Consider the following 19,651-nt stretch of genomic DNA (forward strand, 5'->3'; position numbering starts at 1 on the left):
AATCACCTCTTGTTGCTCTGATTTATATTTCAGAAATGCTCTGCCTCCCCTGCTCTTTGAACTAAGTTGTTAGTTTCCCATTCAGCATCCTGCTCTGGCTTTCCCCACTCTCCAGGATTGCCATGGCTCCCACTTCTATATATAATATAAATAAATTCTGTTTATAATTTATAAATTGCTCAAGCGACTTGGAATACCAAATCTCTACTTATAATATTCTTCCCTATTCTCCTATACTTGGTTTGTGAAGTGGAAAATACTAGTATAGTACAGATGCCTCAGCCCCACTAGCTATCCAGGTCCCAGTGTCTTCCTGCCCTGATGGACCAATTTATTTATCATTGAGCTAGTTCTATTTTTCTTAAAAAATAAATGATTTATTTTAAATACTGCCACATTTTTTTGTTGCAGAAATATTTTTCTGTTTATCACAGTATCATCTACCTCTCTTCTCCCAAACTGGAAAAAGTTACACCAATACAATTTTTGAACTTTAATAGGTGAGAATTGCCGGAGTCCTTTTTTCCCTGTGGACTGCCACAACTCAGATCAAGGAGTGAATAAAGTTGTCTCCGGGGTCTAAGCAAACTGGAACATCAGGCATTTTGTGAACTTTGATCCCCTGAATACCAGGTTGGAATGCAAATCACATAATTGCAAAATCAGATGATTTTTAATTGTTTTTCCATCACCCCTCAAGCAATCTCCTTGTGCGTGGAGTTACATACATGCAAAGTTTCAGATGGTAGATAGTCCGATTTTGTTATGGAGGTTCCAGTTGGTCGGTCTGTGATATATCCCTAAAAAGAAAACAAATTCTATTTAAATGGAACTGTAACTGACTATAAGCCTTTTAATAATATTAAAACTGCCTTCTTTAATTATTAAACAGCTTCCTGTCTTGATATAGACAAAATAACTGGTGTGTCAGGAGTGCACGTTACTTTTCAAATATAATATATATAAGACAAAAACCACAGAAGCCTTCAGACTAATCAATTACCCTATTCCCATTTCCTTGTGGCAGATATACAATCCTAGTCTTGACAATTGCTCTTTACAGAATGTTTTTGGAGTTTGTTGTCACTGAGGTCAGTGCTGGGAGACAGAATGGTCATCCATTGCTGACAAATAAGGTCAACATCAAGTACTCTTAAGTCAAGGTCAACTCAATTCAATAAATGGTGATTTTTTTGCTATTGTAGGAAATATGATATTCCAGACCAGAGAGGAACAGAATGCGAGCATTTATGACTTCAACACAGAAGAAAGGACTGACTGAAAAGGTTGTGTCATTATTTAACAATGAGCAGTAGTGCAAAGGTTATCAAGCACCCTCTTTGCTTTATGTTAAGAAGTTAGATTTTAATTTGCAGGGTCAGGAACTCAACTAGAATGATTTGGAACATTGTCATGCTGGTAATGGCATTTTCTTTTTATCCTGACCTAGAGAATAGAAAGTAGCACATGTTGTGATGCCTGCAAGAATAATGTCTGTAGTCTAATCCCAGGCAGGCTAGGCCAGTGATGGGGAGGCAGTAACAAACCAACTGGTGCGTGTAAAATTTCAAATTGCCAGCTATATATTTGTCTATACCCTTCAGTTGGTGGCAAATGCCTGTTTCACGATGTCTCTGCCATTTCAATGCAGCCCCAGAATTTATAGGGCTTTCCTGAGAGTGGAGGTAAGCACAGATCTGTCAAAGCCATGTTACTGAGGTGGGAGTGAACGTTCTAGGCCTCTCACTTCCCAGACTGACCGCTCATTGGGAACTCCAGTGCAGAGGTGCCCACAAAATATGGCACTATGGCCTGCTTTCAAACCCTCGTCAACCAGAAGGTCCACAGGTGTCCTGGAGGCCGGACAAAGAGGTAGGAACTTTTTTCACAATTACCCCCCCCCCCCCACCCAGATATTCAGGTTGAATCAGAATCTCTATCAACAGCGAGAAGGTATTGATTTCTATGGCCCAGCAAACAGCTGCCTCTTCCATTGGTGCTAGGCCAATCAGGAGGTAGGTCTGCACCGGGGGTGCCCCAGGCCATATAAATAGCCCAGGACAGTGAATCCTAGAACACTTGTGCAGTGCTGGAGTGGGGGAGGGCAGGAATGTCTGACCTTTTATGTGGCCAATGTGGTTCTATAGAATACAACTAAAACTGACCTGATGTGTATTGTTATGTGTCTGAGTGATCAGCACCAGGCCATGTGATCGGGGCTAAAGGTGAGTGGTACACTGCTTCTCTTCAGTCTCAACTAACTTTTTTGTTTGCATCTATCTGTGTTCTGCAATTTTTCCATTTTTTAAATAAAGGGAAAGAGCTGTCTGAAACTATTTATTTAAGGCATTGCTGTCCCCTATTATAAAGCACTGGTTAGAATCAAAATAAAGCTCTCTCTCCTCTACACCAAAAATGTGCTTTAACGCCAACCTCATCATCATACCTGCTCAGGATGATGTTTTTCCCCCTCATTTCTCACATCAACTGTTCTGCTGGCCTCTGAGTGAAATTACTCACTTGTGTCAAATTAGATGCCTGCGACCCCCATATATACCAAGTTACCAACCCTTGGCAGGTTGTTGTATTATTTTTCACTGTTTTATTTTGTACATCAATTATCACCTCTCACTTCCTCTCCTAAAGAAGACGAAGGAGGTTGCTTCTATGCAGCATCTTTCACATCCTCAGGGCATCTGAAAGTGCTTTATAGGCACTAAAGGCATTGCTTCCTTGTTGGAATGCGGTTCAAGGGCACCTGGTACTTAACCCGTACCCATTCTTAATGTGTTATCCATGAAAAGACAGTGTTAATTGACTTCATTCTATGGGGGAAATTTGGCTCGCGCTCCCTTTGGGACGATAACTTCGCCAGGGCGCTACTTTTAGCGCCCCAAAAGTGTTATCACCCCCACGCCCGAAATTCAATGGTAGCACCCCAAGCAGGAGGTGGGGCACTACAGGAAGCTTTCCCCTCCCTCTTGGGGCACTCCCATTGAATATCACGCTGCTACGTGCAGCAGCGCCACGCACGCCGGCACATCGCACCGCGGCTCTTCAGCCTCCCTCCCCTGATTAAAGGGGAGGGGCATAGCGCAGCACGCATCAGGGCCCTGCTGGACCACCTTGGAGCGGGGTGTTGGCAAAAGAGCCCGGCACTCAAGCCCCAGCTGCAAAAACGCCACCCTGACCCTGTCGGACATAGCGTTCGGCGGTAGGTCAGGGGGCGCGAACAAGTTTGCGACCGGGGCGCGAACGGGGTGCTGTGCACGGCGATGACGTCATCGTCGGAGGCACAGCGCCAAGGGGCGCTACCGGCTACCGCCACCACTAACCTCCCGCTGAATATCGCTGGAGGCATTAGTAGCGCCACGCCTGGGCGCTAGTTGCTTTGCGCCCCATTATCGCCCCCTCGGGGTGCTAACGGGAGGCACAAAGCAACTGAATTTTCCCCCCTATATCTTTGCAATCCTCATGAGAGAACAACATAGATTAGGAATTCAATTTATACAATTATGGGCATGAACTCTTATCTGAATGCTGTTGGTGCCAAAGTACTGTCCCAGAGAAGTGTCACTAGATGTTACTATTGGTATCAATATGCAATAGAAAAAAGGGAGCCATGCTTTAATATTATGCAGTATGCTTCTTCTGTGATACTCTTAATTTATCATCTCAAACTTCTCTCTTCACTACCACCAACAATGACTAGAGCAGTCAACATTAGAAAATCCTGGTTTGAAAAATTTCAGTCATGATTCATGCCAGAAATATAAATGTGGTTGAGAGCAGTAAACTGCATCTATCAAGAAAGTGGCACAAGGGGGGCAGCTAAGTTTTGACAACAAAAATCTGCATTTGTATAGTGCCAGTAATGTAGAAAAACATTCCAAGATGCTTCACAGAGGCAGGTTCAGGAAAATGGGCACCGAGCCAAACAAGGAGATATTATTAAGACTGGGAAATGTTAGAAGTGGGTTTTTTGAGGAAGATCTTAAAGTAAAAGAAGGAGATGGAGAAGTGGAAGGGTTTAGGGAGGAAATTCCAGAGTGTGGGGCCTCGGTGATTGAAGACACATCTGCCAATGGTGGTCAAAAGAGAGGGTTGCACAAGAGGCTAGAGTCAAAGGAAAGAGATGTCAGGGGGTGGGCGGTTGGCTACAGAGCTAGGAAGGGGTGAGGCCACAAAGGAATTTGAGACACAAAGATGAGAATTTTAAATTTGAGACACTGGGGGTTCGGATGGCAACATAGGGCAATGAGGACAGGGGTATCAGAGAGCAGGACTTGGCGCGGGACAGGATATGGGCGACAAAGGTTTAGATAAGCAGGGGGAAGAAAGTGGCCGCAATTGGTAGAGGGGAGGTCGAAGGCTTTCTTGAGGGTCCGGGAGGAGCACTCCTGTTCCTTCTGGCTCACAAGGAGTACTGTAAATGGCACTTAGAATCATAGAATGGTTACAGCACAGAAGAAGGCCATTCGGCCCATCGGGCCCTTGCCAGCTCTCTGCAAGAGCACTTCAGCTAGTCCCACACCCCCACCCTTTTCCCATAGTTCTGCAAATTTATTTCCTTCAGATACTTATCCAACTCCCTTTTGAAAGCTGTGATTGAATCTGCCTCCACCACCCTTTCAGGCAGTGCATTCCAGATCTTAACCACTCTCTGCGTAAAAGAGTTTTTTTTTACGTCGCCTTTGGTTCTTTTGCCAATCACCTTAAATTTGTGTCCTCTGGTTCTCGACCCTTCTGCCAATAGGAACAGTTTCCCTCTATCTACTCTGTCCAGACCCCTCATGATTTTGAACAGCTCTATCAAATCTCCTCTCAATCTTCTCTGCTTCAAGGAGAACAACCCCAGCTTCTCCAGTCTATCAACGTAACTGAAGTCCCTCATTCCTGGAACAATTTTCGTAAATCTTTTCTGCACCCTCTGTAAGGCCTTCACATCCTTCCTAAAGTGTGATGTCCAGAATTGGACACAGTACTCCAGTTGGGGCCGACAACTGTTTTTTTTATTCATTCATGGGATGTGAGCATCGCTGGCAAGGCCAGCATTTATTGCCCATCCCTAGTTGCCTTCGAGAAGGTGGTGGTGAGCCGCCTTCTTGAACCGCTGCAGTCCATGAAGGTACTCCCACAGTGCTGTTAGGGAGAGAGTTCCAGGATTTTGACCCAGCGACAATGAAGGAACGGCGATATACTTCCAAGTCAGGATGGTGTGTGGCTTGGTGGGGAACTTGGAGGTGGTGGTGTTCCCATGCGCCTGCTGCCCTTGTCCTTCTAGGTGGAAGAGGTCACAGGTTTGGGAGGTGCTGCTGAAGAAGCCTTGGCGAGTTGCTGCAGTGCATCTTGTAGATGGTACACACTGCAGCCACAGTACGCCAGTGGTGGAGGGAGTGAATGTTTAAGGTGGTGGATGGGGTGCCAAATAAGCGGGCTGCTTTGTCTTGGATGGTGTCGAGCTTCTTGAGTGTTGTTAGAGCTGCACCCATCCAGGCAAGTGGAGAGTATCCATCACACTCCTGACTTGTGCCTTGTAGATGGTGGAAAGGTTTTGGGGAGTCAGGAGGTGAGACACTCACCACAGAATACCCAGCCTCTGACCTGCTCTTGTTGCCACAGTATTTATGTGGCTGGTCCAGCTAAGTTTCTGGTCAATTTTGACCTCCAGGATATTGATGGTGGGGGAGTCGGCAATGATAATGCTGTTGAATGTCAAGGGGCGGTGGTTAGACGCTCGCATGTTGGAGATAGTCATTGCCTGGCACTTGTGTGGCGTGAATGTTACCTGCCACTTATCAGTCCAAGCCTGAATGTCGTCCAGGTCTAGTTGCATGCGGGCATGGACTGCTTCATTATCTGATGTGTTGCGAATGGAACTGAACACTGGGCAATCATCAGTGAACATCCCCATTTCTGACCTTATGATAGAGGGAAGGTCATTGATGAAGCAGCTGAAGATGGGTGGGCTTAGGACATAAGTTCATAATAACTTCCACACTTTTGTACTCTATACCTCTATTTATGAAGCCCAGGATCCCGAAAGCCTTTTTAACTGCTTTCTCAACCTGCCCTGCCACCTTCAACGATTTGTGCACACATACCCCCAGGTCTCTCTGTTCGTGCATCCCCTTCAGGATTGTACCATTTAGTTTATATGTCCTCTCCTAATTCTTTCTACCAAAATGTATCACTTCACACTTTTCTGCATTAAATTTCATCTGCCACATGTCCACCCATTTCACTAGCTTGTCTATGTCTTCCTGAAGTCTCTCTCTTCCTCACTGTTCACTATACTTCCAAGTTTTGTGTCATCTGCAAATTTTGAAATTGTGCCCTGTACTCCCAATTCCAAGTCATTACTATATATCAAGAAAAGCAGTGGTCCTAGAACCGACCCCTGGAGAACACCACTGTGTACTTTCCTCCATTCCGAAAAACAACCATTCACCACTACTCTGTTTCCTATCACTTAGCCAATTCTGTATCCATGCTGCCACTGTCCCTTTTATGCCATGGGCTACAACTTTGCTGGCAAGCCTATTATGTGGCACGCAAGCCTATTATGTGGCACTTACCTTGTTAAGCTGACAGCGCCTGCCTCCCTTGTACTGCTGGGTTTCCCGAGCCCTGGGAAACCCACGCAGCAACTGCTAAATTAAAATCAGCCTTCCAATTGCACTGATTTAAATATGTTGGTGGGACACTGGCACACTTCGAAACCCACCACCGTGAAAACGGCAGTGAGCGCGCACACAGCAGGTTAGGGACGCATTCCCTGATTTTTATTTTTAACCCCCCGCCCCCGCAACCCTCTCCCGTCTGTTGTGGGGAAGGTTAATATCAAGGTTCATGTCTTTGGATGTTGTCACCAAGGTGTAGATGAGGAAGCAAAGAGGGCGAAGGGCAGCTCTTTGGGAGACTCTGAGGTAATGGTTTAGGGTTGGGAAGAGAAGCCATTGCTGATGATGCTTTGGCTACAATTGAATAGTTAAGAGTGGAACCAAGCGAGAGCAGCCCCACTAAGCTGAGCAATGGAGAAATGGCCATGGAAGAGGATGATGAGATCTACTGTGTCAAAAGCTACAGAGATGTCAAGAAGGGCAAGTCAAGCTAGTGACCATGATCACAGTAACAGAGGATGTCATTTGTGACTTTCATCTTTCCTTTTCTATGTTCACAGCCTGATTAGCTAAGGAATTTGTGAGTTATATGCCTTGTAACAGGGCCAATCCAGTCTCAGTAATGGCGTGAAAGCCTTCTGTTTAAACTATAGGCCCTATACTTTCAAAACAACAACAACTTATATTTATATAGTGCCTTTAACATAATAAAACATTCCAAGGTGCTTCAGAGGAGTGTTATCAACAAAAAAACAGGTCTTTATTATCACTTTATTTCACATAGAAATCGGGCAAGGGGGCTGTGACATACTTGAACATATTAGCATCGAGAGGGAGGAGGTGCTAGCGGTTTTAGCAGGCCAAAAAGTGGATAAATCCCCAGGCCCGGACGAGATGTATCCCAGGCTGCTGTGGGAGGCAAAGGAGGAGATTGCAGGGGCCCTGACACAAATTTTCAGAACCTCTCTGGCCACAGGGGATGTACCAGAGGACTGGAGAACAGCTAACGTAGTACCATTATTCAAGAAGGGTAGCAGGGATAAACCAGGGAATTACAGGCCAGTGAGCCTAACATCTGTGGTAGGGAAATTATTGGAAAAAATTCTGAGGGACAAAATTAGTCTCCACTTGGAGAGGCAAGGATTAATCGGGGATAGTCAGCATGGCTTTGTCAAGGGTAAATCATGTCTGACAAATCTGATTGAATTTTTCGAGGGGGTGACTAGGGGGGTGGATGAGGGAAATGCTGTGGATGTGGTTTACATGGACTTCAGTAAAGCTTTTGACAAAGTCCCGCATAGGAGACTGGTCAAGAAGGTAAGAGCCCATGGGATCCAGGGTGCCTTGGCGCGTTGGATCCTAAACTGGCTGAGTGGCAGGAGGCAGAGGGTGATGGTCGAAGGTTGCTTTTGTGACTGGAAGCCTGTGTCCAGTGGGGTACCTCAGGGATCGGTGCTGGGTCCCTTGTTGTTTGTGATCTACATAAATGATTTGGATGAGAATGTAAAAGGTATGATCAGTAAGTTCGCAGATGACACGAAAATTGGTGGGGTGGTAAATTGCGAGGAGGAAAGCCTCAGGCTACAGGACGATATAAACGGGTTGGTCAGATGGGCGGAAAAGTGGCAAATGGAATTTAACCCTGAAAAGTGCGAGGTGATGCATTTTGGACGGACAAATAAGGCAAGGGAATACACAATGAGTGGTAGGACCCTAGGAAGTACAGAGGGTCAGAGGGACCTTGGTGTGCATGTACATAGATCCCTGAAGGCAGCGGAACAGGTAGATAAGGTGGTTAAAAAGGCATATGGGATACTTGCCTTCATTAGCCGAGGCATAGAATATAAGAGCAGGGAGGTTATGATGGAGCTGTACAAAGCGCTGGTGAGGCCACAGCTGGAGTACTGTGTGCAGTTCTGGTCGCCTCACTATAGGAAGGATGTGATTGCTTTGGAGAGGGTGCAGAGAAGATTCACCAGGATGTTACCTGGGATGGAGTGCCTCAGCTATGAAGAGAGGCTGGACAGGCTGGGGTTGTTTTCCTTGGAGCAAAGAAGGCTGAGGGGGGACCTGATTGAGGTGTACAAAATGATGAGGGGCATAGATAGGGTAAATAAAGAGGAATTTTTCCCCTTAGTAGGGGGGTCAATAACAAGGGGGCATAGATTCAGGCTAAGGGGCAGGAGATTTAGAGGGGATTTTTCACCCAGAGGGTGGTTGGAATGTGGAACTCAATGCCTGAAAGGGTGGTAGAGGCAGGAACCCTCACAACATTCAAGAAGCATTTGGATGAGCACTTGAAATGCCATTGCATACAAGGCTATGGACCAAATGCTGGAAAATGGGATTAGACTGGACAGGGATGGATGGGCGGCGCAGACACGATGGGCCGAAGGGCCTCTTTCTGTGCTGTAAAACTCTATGACTCTATGACTGTGAATGCTGGGATATATTGACTACATTGCTTTCTCTCATTCTCCAGTGAAAGAAAGCAAGGGAAATGCCTGGTACTATTGAAACAACCCATAAGAGCGCGAGAGTGTGATCTTGATATAGATTGCTGTATAGCTCAACATGCCCTCTCCAGCTGCAACTAAGGGACAGAATCTATAATTGCACTGCTGGGTATTATTCATAGTTCAGGTGAACATCAAACATTTCACTCACAACCTGCCCAACATCTCACTGAAATCATTATGTCAACCATGGCACACTAATGTGTTGGAGCCCCTAGGGCACTCTGAATTGCTTACTTTTAAAAGAGATTTTAAAAAACACTGGAACAAACTGTGCATGTGCTGCATTTGCTGAAAGCATCGGTTACAGTGCACTGTTTCAACTCACCGGCAGGTCCCCTCGGTATGCTAATGGGTGGTGGTAAGTGATGGGTTTCAGATCGGAGCCTTCTGTGAACCCGCTGTTCTCCTTTTTCCCCACTGTTTTGTGTTGGGAAAAGACTGTTGATATATAAAATAATCAGTGAAAGCAGGTTGGTACCTGATTGAATGTAAATGCGTAAAATATGATGCTACTTAATTCCTATGCTAAGTGTACAAACTGGTCAGATCACAAGATAAGTATAGATGATAAAGGACATTCGGTCAATCTTGATATATCCATCAAGAAAACCTTCAATTCCTCTAGGAAAGAATCAATGATTAATCACATTTTTTCTTGCACTCTCTGACTTCAACTGTAGTACTGTATGTTCAAATGCAAAGAAAATAACTTCACAAATTCATGTTTCCTTGGAGCACTCTGCAGGTAAATGGAATGCCCAGTGTGAAGCTGAGCAATACAAACTAGGAATGTCTCAGGTTTGATCCCCAGTGTGTGTGGGTTGCTACAAGATGTCTGACAGTTGATCAATCTTATCCAGATATAGCAGATAATTAAGAGAACAAAAAAGGTAAATCCAGAATACTACTTTAAGTTAAATTGTGAGCGTAGGAGAATGGGACATAGGTTCAAACTAGTGAAAGTTAACTTTAGGACTGATGTCAGTAAATTCTTTACACAGAGTGATCAAGTTATGAAGTAGGCTTCCAAGAAGTGTAGTTGAAACAAAAACTCTGGAATGTTTTAAGAAACAATCGGATGCTGAAATGGGAGGACTTTAGGATCTTTCTAGATGGATTAAAGAAGTTGGGATAAAAGGCCTTCCTCATTGGTAACTATATTGTGAACAGCATTTATTGGGGTAGTGAGGAGAAAACAGACGTTTTCCAGTGATCTCTATTAGAAAGTGTGCAACTGTGGGTGTTGAGTGTAGTCAGCTTCGGAGTCTGCCCCACCCCACCCAGTACCATGTTGACACTCACTGTCTAGGCTTGCACATTAAGAAAGGTCACTTGCGTGAGGAACTGGAGGTAAGGTTGCCACCTATGGAGTAGGAGCCCTCGCCAATTCACCAATCCCTAAACGAGGGATGCCATGACCAACTGCATTGCCCCAACTGCCACCTGATTGAGATCAACTAATTCAGCCAGGACCAGGGATTGAACCTGGGATAGTCTTCATCGAAATAGCTCAGCTAATCACTACCTTAACCACCTGAGCCTCCGGGGGAGTTGGAAGAGACTTTATTCAACTTGAACTTGCAAATGGGAATTGAATTATGCATCTATTCAGCTCTTGTTTATACTACTATAAATAGAGTGGCCAAACATAATTTCATACTTAGATCATAAGCTGTCAGAATATAAACATATTTTACATTGGCCTTCAGTAAGTAGTACATGGTGAAATTGAATATTCATCTCTGAAAACATTAATATTGAAATGACCCATAGCCACTACTGTGAAGTTTGGTTCAGTAATTGATCTTACAGTGTAGGTACAATATGTGCACATATTTCAGTGTGGTCCATAGAACTGCATCATTTTACAAACTATAAAAGTCCCTAATAGCTCTTTGCATTGTTTGCACATTATAGCATGACCTCTGGCACACTTTGAGGGAAGAACTGCTATGGTCAAAAAATGTTGCGACATCATACATAAATTTATAAAGATTTATTTCATTCAGCTAGCTATTTGATTACATTTAGTAAGAAAAAGTGTTTCTCTGGAACAATCCCATATGAATCTTAGTTGCACTTTTAGGTAATCTCATTGGTCAACGGTAATCACGTGACCAATTTATTTTGTTACTTTCCCGCAATGTCATTGGCTTCAGCTAAGCATGTTGTAGACTTAATTGGCCTGTGTCTGATTGACAGAGCTCTGGACCAATGCCAGTAAAGAGATGCAGGATGGGGAAATCTGCAAGTTTCTATTTATAATCATTGGGCTAAAAATTCGGGGGGTTGGCACCACCTGTTACTGCCATACTCGGGGGGGAAAACGGCAACCAACGCACTATCGCCCGCTGCTGGCAGATCCCGTGGTAGCCGCCATTTTTGGCAGGTTGACAGCGCTGTCGTTGCCTGTGCTCGCCAAAGTATTGTAATGAGTCGGAGCGTGAAGTCAATCGGCGTGTTGACGCCCGCTCATTCATTTTGGATTTTGCCGCTCCTATTGCCACCCTCTCTAAAGCATGCCAGTGCGTGCAGCCACTAAAAGCATTTCAGCAGCGTTAACGGCCATGAGGAGTCTGGCAGGACTTGTCAGATTGTATACGAGGATGGAGGCTGACAAGTGGAAGACACCTCGGATAGATGCCGAAACTTCAAACGCCTCCTTTGCCATGGTTCTTTTTTTATACTTTCATTTTTTGCCCATCAGTGGGGGGAGGGTTGCATTTTCTGGTGGCTTTCCAGGAGGCCTACAGTGTTTGTGGGTCAGTAAATCAATGGGTGAAACCTTGTGGAACAAGCTTTTAGTTCAGAACTGAACACCTGCACAAAACTGCAAATCCCTCAGCAGATTCCCAGCAAATAAAAGAAACAAATTCCTAAAGAGCATCAGATTGCCTAGAATTCCACTGCAACGTTTGAAAATCATCTCTGATAAGATCTCTTTTATCTTTATGGTCACGTCACCAGAACATCTCTCCCTCGCAAATCTGGACTCAACCGCTTAAGATTTTAAGGAATTATAATTAATTGATTCAAAATTCCATAACCAATTATTCATCAATATTGTGTCGAGTATGCAAGATCCACCAAAAGTTGGCACGATTACTACACATTTAAACACTTTCAAGAGTAACCATTGGGGAAAGATTAGTGTTACACAGAACACAGATGCATTCATTTCATGAACTATTAAAACATCACAAACATCGGGTGGCAGGTAATATTTTTGTAGCAAGTACAGCAACTGTTCCGTACATGGCCGACAGGTTCGCTCCTTACTTTCCCGTCCCCTTCACTGCAAGCAGAAGACAGACGCAACCTTCTGCTGTGCTTAGCGCTGGAAAGAGCGCATTACACCACAAAATCAACGCTATGCTGATGTTAATTAGCAGGCAGCTCCAAAATACCGGTACAAAAGCAAAATACTGCGGATGCTGGAAATCTGAAATAAAAACAGAAAATGCTGGAAATACTCAGTAGCTCAGGCTGCCTGACCTGCTGAGTATTTCCAGCATTTTCTGTTTTTACACCAAAATACCCTCTCTTGGCGGGTGGCCGTTAGCCTTGCCGGCGCTGTTACAGGCAGGTTTCCAGCATACTCGAATTTTTAGCCCATTGAATCTTGCAGTACAGAAAGAGGCCACTCAGCCCATCATGTCTGTGCCAGCTCTTTGAAAAAACTATCAAATTAGTCCCACTCCCCCCTACCCCCTTCCCTATAACCCTACATTTTTTTTTCCTTTTCAAGTACATATCCAATTAACTTATGAAAGTTACTATTGAATCTGCTTCCATCAACCTTTCAGGCAATGCAATTCCATATAAACATGACTGATTGGACCCTGATAACCCCATGATTATTCATTGGTTTGGAGCAGTGTGATTGATCTGTATAACAAATCAAAAATGTCCCATGAAGATTTCCTCTGTCCGAGCCTCCTATGAACTAATATCTGCACCCTTCCATGTGCCATGAGTCGGAGAGTGTGACACAGACTAACAATTATTCTTTAAGCTTGGTATACGATATTGAAGACCATCTAAATGTCCACACATTCTCCTGTATAATCTGAAAGGTGGTAAATACCACATTGTTGGATCAACATGTAATACTAAAATAAATAGATTTATTTACAGATAATTACACAGCAGAAAGTGACACAACGAGAAACTATGGGTGGAAATTGGCACGTTTTCTGGTCCATTACCAGCAGCGCTCCAATAACATAAGATGTAGGAGCAGGAGTAGGTCATTTGGCCCCTCAAGCCTGCTCCGCCATACAATAAGATCATGGCTGATCTGATCTTGGCCTCAACTCCACTTCCCTGCCCGCTCCCCATAACCCTGGACTCCCTTACCATTCAAAAATCTGTCGTGGCCAACTTAGGCTGCAGCGGCCGCTGAAGATTCCTGAGCAGAGCAGGCCTGGCAACTGCTCTGCTGAATCCAAACCAATTTCTGCAAGGGGGCCTAAGGCAGGCATTAGGCTCTCACTTACATATATGAGGGGCCTAGCACCTGTTTTAGGTGAATGCCCATAATGCCTGCAATGACCTTTACCAAAATGCAAACTTCTCTGCTCAGGTGCAGATTGGGTGTGGGACATTGCGCCCCGAGAGTGATTCTATTTTCCACTGTCCAGAAAATGGGTGCAATGAGGACCAATTTCTAGCCCTATAACTGCATTGCTTGCCTTACATAAGAACATGAACATAAGAACATAAGAAGTAGGAGCAGGAGTAGGCCATACGGCCCCTCGGGCCTGCTCCGCCATTCAATAGGATCATGGCTGATCCGAACCTAGACTCACGTCCACTTCCCTGCCCTCTCCCCGTAACCCCTAATTCCCTTATCAGCTAGGAAACTGTCTATCTCCGTTTTAAATTTATTTAATATCGCAGCTTCCACAGCTCTCTGAGGTAGCAAATTCCATAGATTTACTACCCTCTGAGTGAAGAAGTTTCTCCTCATCTCAGTTTTGAAAGGGCAGCCCCTTATTCTAAGATTATGTCCCCTAGTTCTAGTCTCATCCATCAGTGGAAACATCCTCCCCGCATCCACCTGATCAAGCCCCCTCACAATCTTATATGTTTCGATAAGATCGCCTCTCATTCTTCTGAATTCCAATGAGTAGAGGCCCAACCTACTCAACCTTTCCTCATAAGTCAACCCCCTCATCTCCGGAATCAACCGAGTGAACCTTCTCTGAACTGCCTCGAGAGCAAGTATATCTTTTCTTAAATATGGAAACCAAAACTGCAAGCAGTATTCCAGGTGTGGCCTCACCAGTACCCTGTATAACTGAAGCAAGACTTCCCTGCTTTTATACTCCATCCCCCTTGCAATAAAAGCCAAGATTCCATTGGCCTTCCTGATCACCTGCTGTACATGCATACTAACCTTCTGTGTTTCATGCACCAGGACCCCCAGATCCCTTTGTACTGTAGCACTTTGCAGTTTCTCTCCATTTAGATAATAACTTGCTCTTTGATTTTTTCTGCCAAAGTGCATAACCTCACACTTTCCAACATTATATTCCATCTGACAAATTTCTGCCCACTCACTTAGCCTGTCTATGCCCTTTTGCAGGTTTTTTATGTCCTCCTCACTCACTGCTTTCCCTCCTATCTTTGTATCGTCGGCAAACTTGGATACGTTGCACTCGGTCCCTTCCTCCAAATCGTTAATATAGATTGTAAAGAGTTGGGGTCCCAGCACTGACCCCTGCGGAACACCACTAGTTACTGATTGCCAACCCGAGAATGAACCATTTATCCCAACTCTCTGTTTTCTGTTAGATAGCCAATCTTCCACCCATGCCAGTATATTACCCCCAATCCTGTGATTTTTTTTATCTTGTTCAGTAATCTTTTGTGTGGCACCTTGTCAAATGCCTTTTGGAAGTCCAAATACACCACATCCACTGGTTCCCCTTTATCCACCCTGTTTGTTACGTCCTCAAAGAATTCGAGCAAATTTGTCAAACATGACTTCTCATAAAACCATGCTGACTCTGTCCAATTAAATTATGCTTATCCAAATGTCCTGTTACTGCTTCCTTAATAATGGACTCCAACATTTTACCAACCACAGATGTTAGGCTAACTGGTCTATAGTTTCCAGCCTTTTGTCTACCTCCCTTTTTAAATAAGGGCGTTACATTAGCAGTTTTCCAATCTGCTGGGACCTTTCCTGAATCCAGGGAGTTTTGGAAAATTACCACCAATGCATCCGCAATCCCTACCGCTACTTTTCTCAAGCCATCAGGTCCAGGGGATTTATCCGCCTTAAGTCCCATTATCTTACCAAGTACCATCTCCTTAGTGATTTTAATCGTGTTTAGCTCCTCCCACTCTATAGCCCCCTGTTTGTCCAGTGTTGGGATATTTTTAGTGTCCTCTACTGTAAAGACTGATACAAAATATTTGTTCAGCATTTTTGCCATCTCCATGTTCCCCACTACTAATTTCCCGGTCTCATCCTCTAAGGGACCAACATTCACTTTAGCCACCCTTTTTCTTTTTATATAACTGTAGAAACTCTTGCTATCTGTTTTTATATTTTTTGCTAGTTTACTTTCATAATCTATCTTCCCTTTCTTAATTAATCTTTCAGTTATTCTTTGCTGGCTTTTAAGTGCTTCCCAATCTTCTATCCTCCCACTAGATTTGGCTACTTTATATGCCCTTGTTTTCAGTCGGATACTATCCTTTATTACTTTACTTAACCACGGATGGCTGTCTTTTCTTTTACGCCCCTTTTTCCTCAGTGGAATATATTTTTCTTGAAAGTTGTGAAATATCTCCTTGAATGTAGACCACTGCTCATGTACCGTCTTACACCTTAATCTATTTTCCCAGTCCACTTTAGTCAACTCTGCTCTCATACCTTCATAGTCTCCTTTATTTAAGCTTAGTACGCTGGTTTGAGATCCAACTCTCTCACCCTCAAACTGAATTTGGAATTCAACCATGTTATGGTCATTCATTCCAAGGGGATCCTTTACTAGGACATTTTTTATTAATCCTGTCTCATTACACAGGACCAGATCTAAGATTGCCTGCCCCCTGGTTGGTTCAGTAACATACTGCTCAAGGAACCCTTCCCTAATGCACTCTATGCACTCTTCCTCAAGGCTGCCCTGCCCAATTTGATTTGTCCAGTCAATATGAAACTTAAAATCTCCCATGATTATAGCTGTTCCCTTATTACAAGCCCCAACTATTTCCTGATTTATACTCCGACCAATAGAGTTGCAACTGTTAGGAGGCCTATAGACTACACCCACTAGTGACTTTTTCCCCTTATTATTCCTTATCTCCACCCAAACTGTTTCACTATCCTGATCCTTTGACCCAATATCATTTCTCACTATTGCAGTGATTCCATCCTTTATTAACATAGCCACCCCACCTCCCTTTCCTTCCTGTCTGTCCTTCCTAATAGTCAAATACCCCTGGATGTTTAGTTCCCAGTCATGGTCACCCTGCAGCCATGTTTCTGTAATGGCCACCAGATCATACCCATGTGTAGTTATTTGTAGCGTCAACTCGTCTATTTTGTTACGAATGCTGCGTGCATTCAGATAAACAACTTTTAAATATGTTTTGTGACAATTTTTTTCTGCTTTTACCCCCTTTACTACTTTACCTTTATCTTTATATATTCTGTCCCTTCCTGACACGCTCTTGTTTTTAATTCCCCCACTGCCACCTTGCTCTATTGCCTTCTCCGCTGACATTTTTATTTTTCGCTCTCTTGAAACCTCCCCCCCACTAATTAGTTTAAAGCCCTCTCTACAGCCCTAGTTATTCGATTTGCCAGGATTCTAGTCCCAGCACTGGTCAAGTGAAGCCCGTCCCAACGGAACAGCTCTCTCCTGTCCCAGTACTGGTGCCAGTGTCCCAAGAAGCAAAAGCCATTTCTCCCACACCAGTCTTTGAGCCACGCATTTAACTCTCTGATTTTATTTATCCTAGCCAAATTTGCTCGTGGTTCAGGTAGTAATCCAGAGATTATTACCCTTGTGGTTCTGCTTTTTAATTTGGCCCCTAGCTGCTCATACTCCCTCAGCAGAACCTCTTTCCTTGTCCTATCTATGTCATTGGTACCAACATGGACCGCGACAACTGGATCCTCCCCCTTCCACTCCAAGTTTCTCTCCGGCCCAGAGGAGATGTCCTTAACCCTGGCACCGGGCAGGCAACACAGCCTTCGGGACTCTCGCTCTTGGCTGCAAAGAACCCTATCTATCCCCCTAATGATACTATCCCCTACCACTCCAACATTTCTTTTTACTCCCCCCACTTGAATGGCCCCTCGTTCCACGGTGCTGTGGCCAGGTTGCTCATCCTCCCTGCAGTCCCCGTTCCCGTCCTCACAGGTAGTAAGAGCCTTGAACCTGTTGGACAAGAGCAAGGGCTGCGGCTTCTCCAACACTACCTCCTGGATCCCCGTACCTGCCTCACTCATAGTCACACCCTCCTGTCCCTGACCACGGACTACATCTGAATTAGTTAATCTAATTGGTGTGACTACTTCCTGGAACACAGAGTCCAGGTAACTCTCCCCTCCCTGATGTGTCGCAGTGTTTGAAGCTCGGGCTCCAGCTCATCAACACGGAGCCGGAGTTCCTCGAGCAGCCAGCACTTACTGAAAATGTGATCACTGTGAACAGCAATGGTGTCCACCAGCTCCCACATATTGCAGCAGTAACACATCACCTGCTCTTCCATTCTATGTAATTAATTAAATTTACTATTATTATATACCCTCTGCCCCGATTCTAGATGATGAATATCACACCTCTATTTAATTGAACTTACCAACTTATAAAGGTTTAAAAGGGAAGGAAAAGTACTCACCAACCAGCCAATCACCTACCAGCTTGGCTGTGATGTCACTTTTGAATTCTGACCTCCCCTTGGAATGTTGCCTGTGGGGCCTGTTTAGGCTGCCTCGCCTCGCTTCTCTGACTCGACTCAACACCCGCTGCTGCTCCTGGTTGCCTCGACTGGGCCTCGCCTCACTGCTCCGCCTCTGCGATGTCTGCTAATCCTGAGACTGGCAGGAAAAACAAGGCCAGAAACAAAACAGAAACAGCACCTAACACCCCATTTACCCTAACTCTCTCACTCACCAAACTCTCAAAACGGCATGCTCTGCTGCTCGCACTAGCACCGGTCTTTTTATACTGTTTGTTTGTAGCCAAATGAGTCACCCCTGGTCATTGGTTAGAGAACTGGTTTTCACTGCCTGCCAATTAACTCCTACTGCAGTGTTACCTTATTTTACTCTTCTTAAACCAACAGAATCCCAAATATTTAACTTTTCCCCTTTACTTAAACTGCTTAAGTAATGTTAGCAAGAAACTACTGGCAATTGCCACCAACAATTTGCACCACTCCAAATGATTTAAAGAGAAATAACCATTGAAGAACTCTCTCTCTTACCTGCTGCAAAATTAAAAAAAGATAGTCCAAACTGTTTTGAAGTTCTTTTAAGTAGCTTTTGACTGAGTAGCTGAAATCAATGGAATGAAAATCAGGCTGGTGATCCCGATTACTTCCCAGAGGGCAAAGTTGACAATTCCCCCCAAAGGCCCCCTGCTGCCTATGCTTTCTCTCTGCAACATACCAGTTTTTGCACCTGTTACAAGGACAGATGCTACAACTGTGGATTTTAAAAGGTGACGTGGGCATTTTAATACTTTAGGATTACATACCTGGCAAATCCAGTGGCTTGAGTTTATATTTAGTATTATATTCTGTAGACATGTAGTTTGGTCCCTGGATCAACACAAAGAGGAAAATGTCATTACATTTCAAGAAACAAGTGTCCCCCAATAGCTTAAAGAGTAAATGAATGCTAAGTACTGAGATTTGTAGAGCAGAAAGATCCCAGGTTCAATCACTGGTCTGCGCTGTTAGCAGATTTCAGCTGGGGCTGACTGGAGAGATCACAACATCACCAGGATAGGGATGGCGAAAAAGAAAAATGGCCTACAGTTCTTGATCCTTATCGCTATCCAGCAACCTTAGTTGGAAGAGTGAGCATATGAAAATTAACACTGAATCAAGTATGGTCAAACAGCCTGCCAGTATGAACTAAATCAGGCTCTTTGGCTGCAACAACCATGGAGCCACACCACAGCATGAGAAAATCAGAGAAAAAGTTGGAGAAGGAAAAAGTGTTAATTTGTAGGAACGGAGGTTCCTATCGAAAAGACTGAGTTCGACTCAGACAATTAAAACAATGAACTTTAATTGAACAAAACAGATTTTAACTAGAAACTGCTGGAATACATCAACTACAGGTCTGCTCTCCTTGAAGGCTCCACAAGGACTGATCCCCTGGTCTGAAGGCTGACGTCATGACGTCATCACGTTCTTCCCGCCATTGGGGAATCACGTGACTAACGGCATGACGTCATCACGTTGAAACCGCGCTGTAAAGGTAACTAGACATTGTACAGTCAAACAGTGTAATTAAAGGTACAGGAACAGACA

At 44.3% G+C, this 19,651-nt stretch overlaps 1 protein-coding gene across 1 annotated transcript in view; it reads right to left on the reverse strand.

Annotated features, from left to right (window-relative positions):
• Window positions 1–19,651, reverse strand: part of saxo4 (stabilizer of axonemal microtubules 4) — a 235,906-nt gene that overhangs the window by 156,090 nt on the left and 60,165 nt on the right. The window contains exons 6-8 of the mRNA XM_086007780.1: window positions 18,868–18,931; window positions 9,468–9,580; window positions 729–800 (exon numbers count right to left, since the gene is read on the reverse strand). Coding sequence (XP_085863906.1) covers window positions 729–800; window positions 9,468–9,580; window positions 18,868–18,931 — 249 coding nt within the window. The remainder of the gene's footprint in view (window positions 1–728; window positions 801–9,467; window positions 9,581–18,867; window positions 18,932–19,651) is intronic.

Source organism: Somniosus microcephalus, chromosome 15 (assembly GCF_052327205.1).
Source record: "Somniosus microcephalus isolate GS21.2 chromosome 15, FLI_Smic_1.0, whole genome shotgun sequence".
NCBI classification, from domain to species: Eukaryota; Metazoa; Chordata; class Chondrichthyes; order Squaliformes; family Somniosidae; genus Somniosus; species Somniosus microcephalus.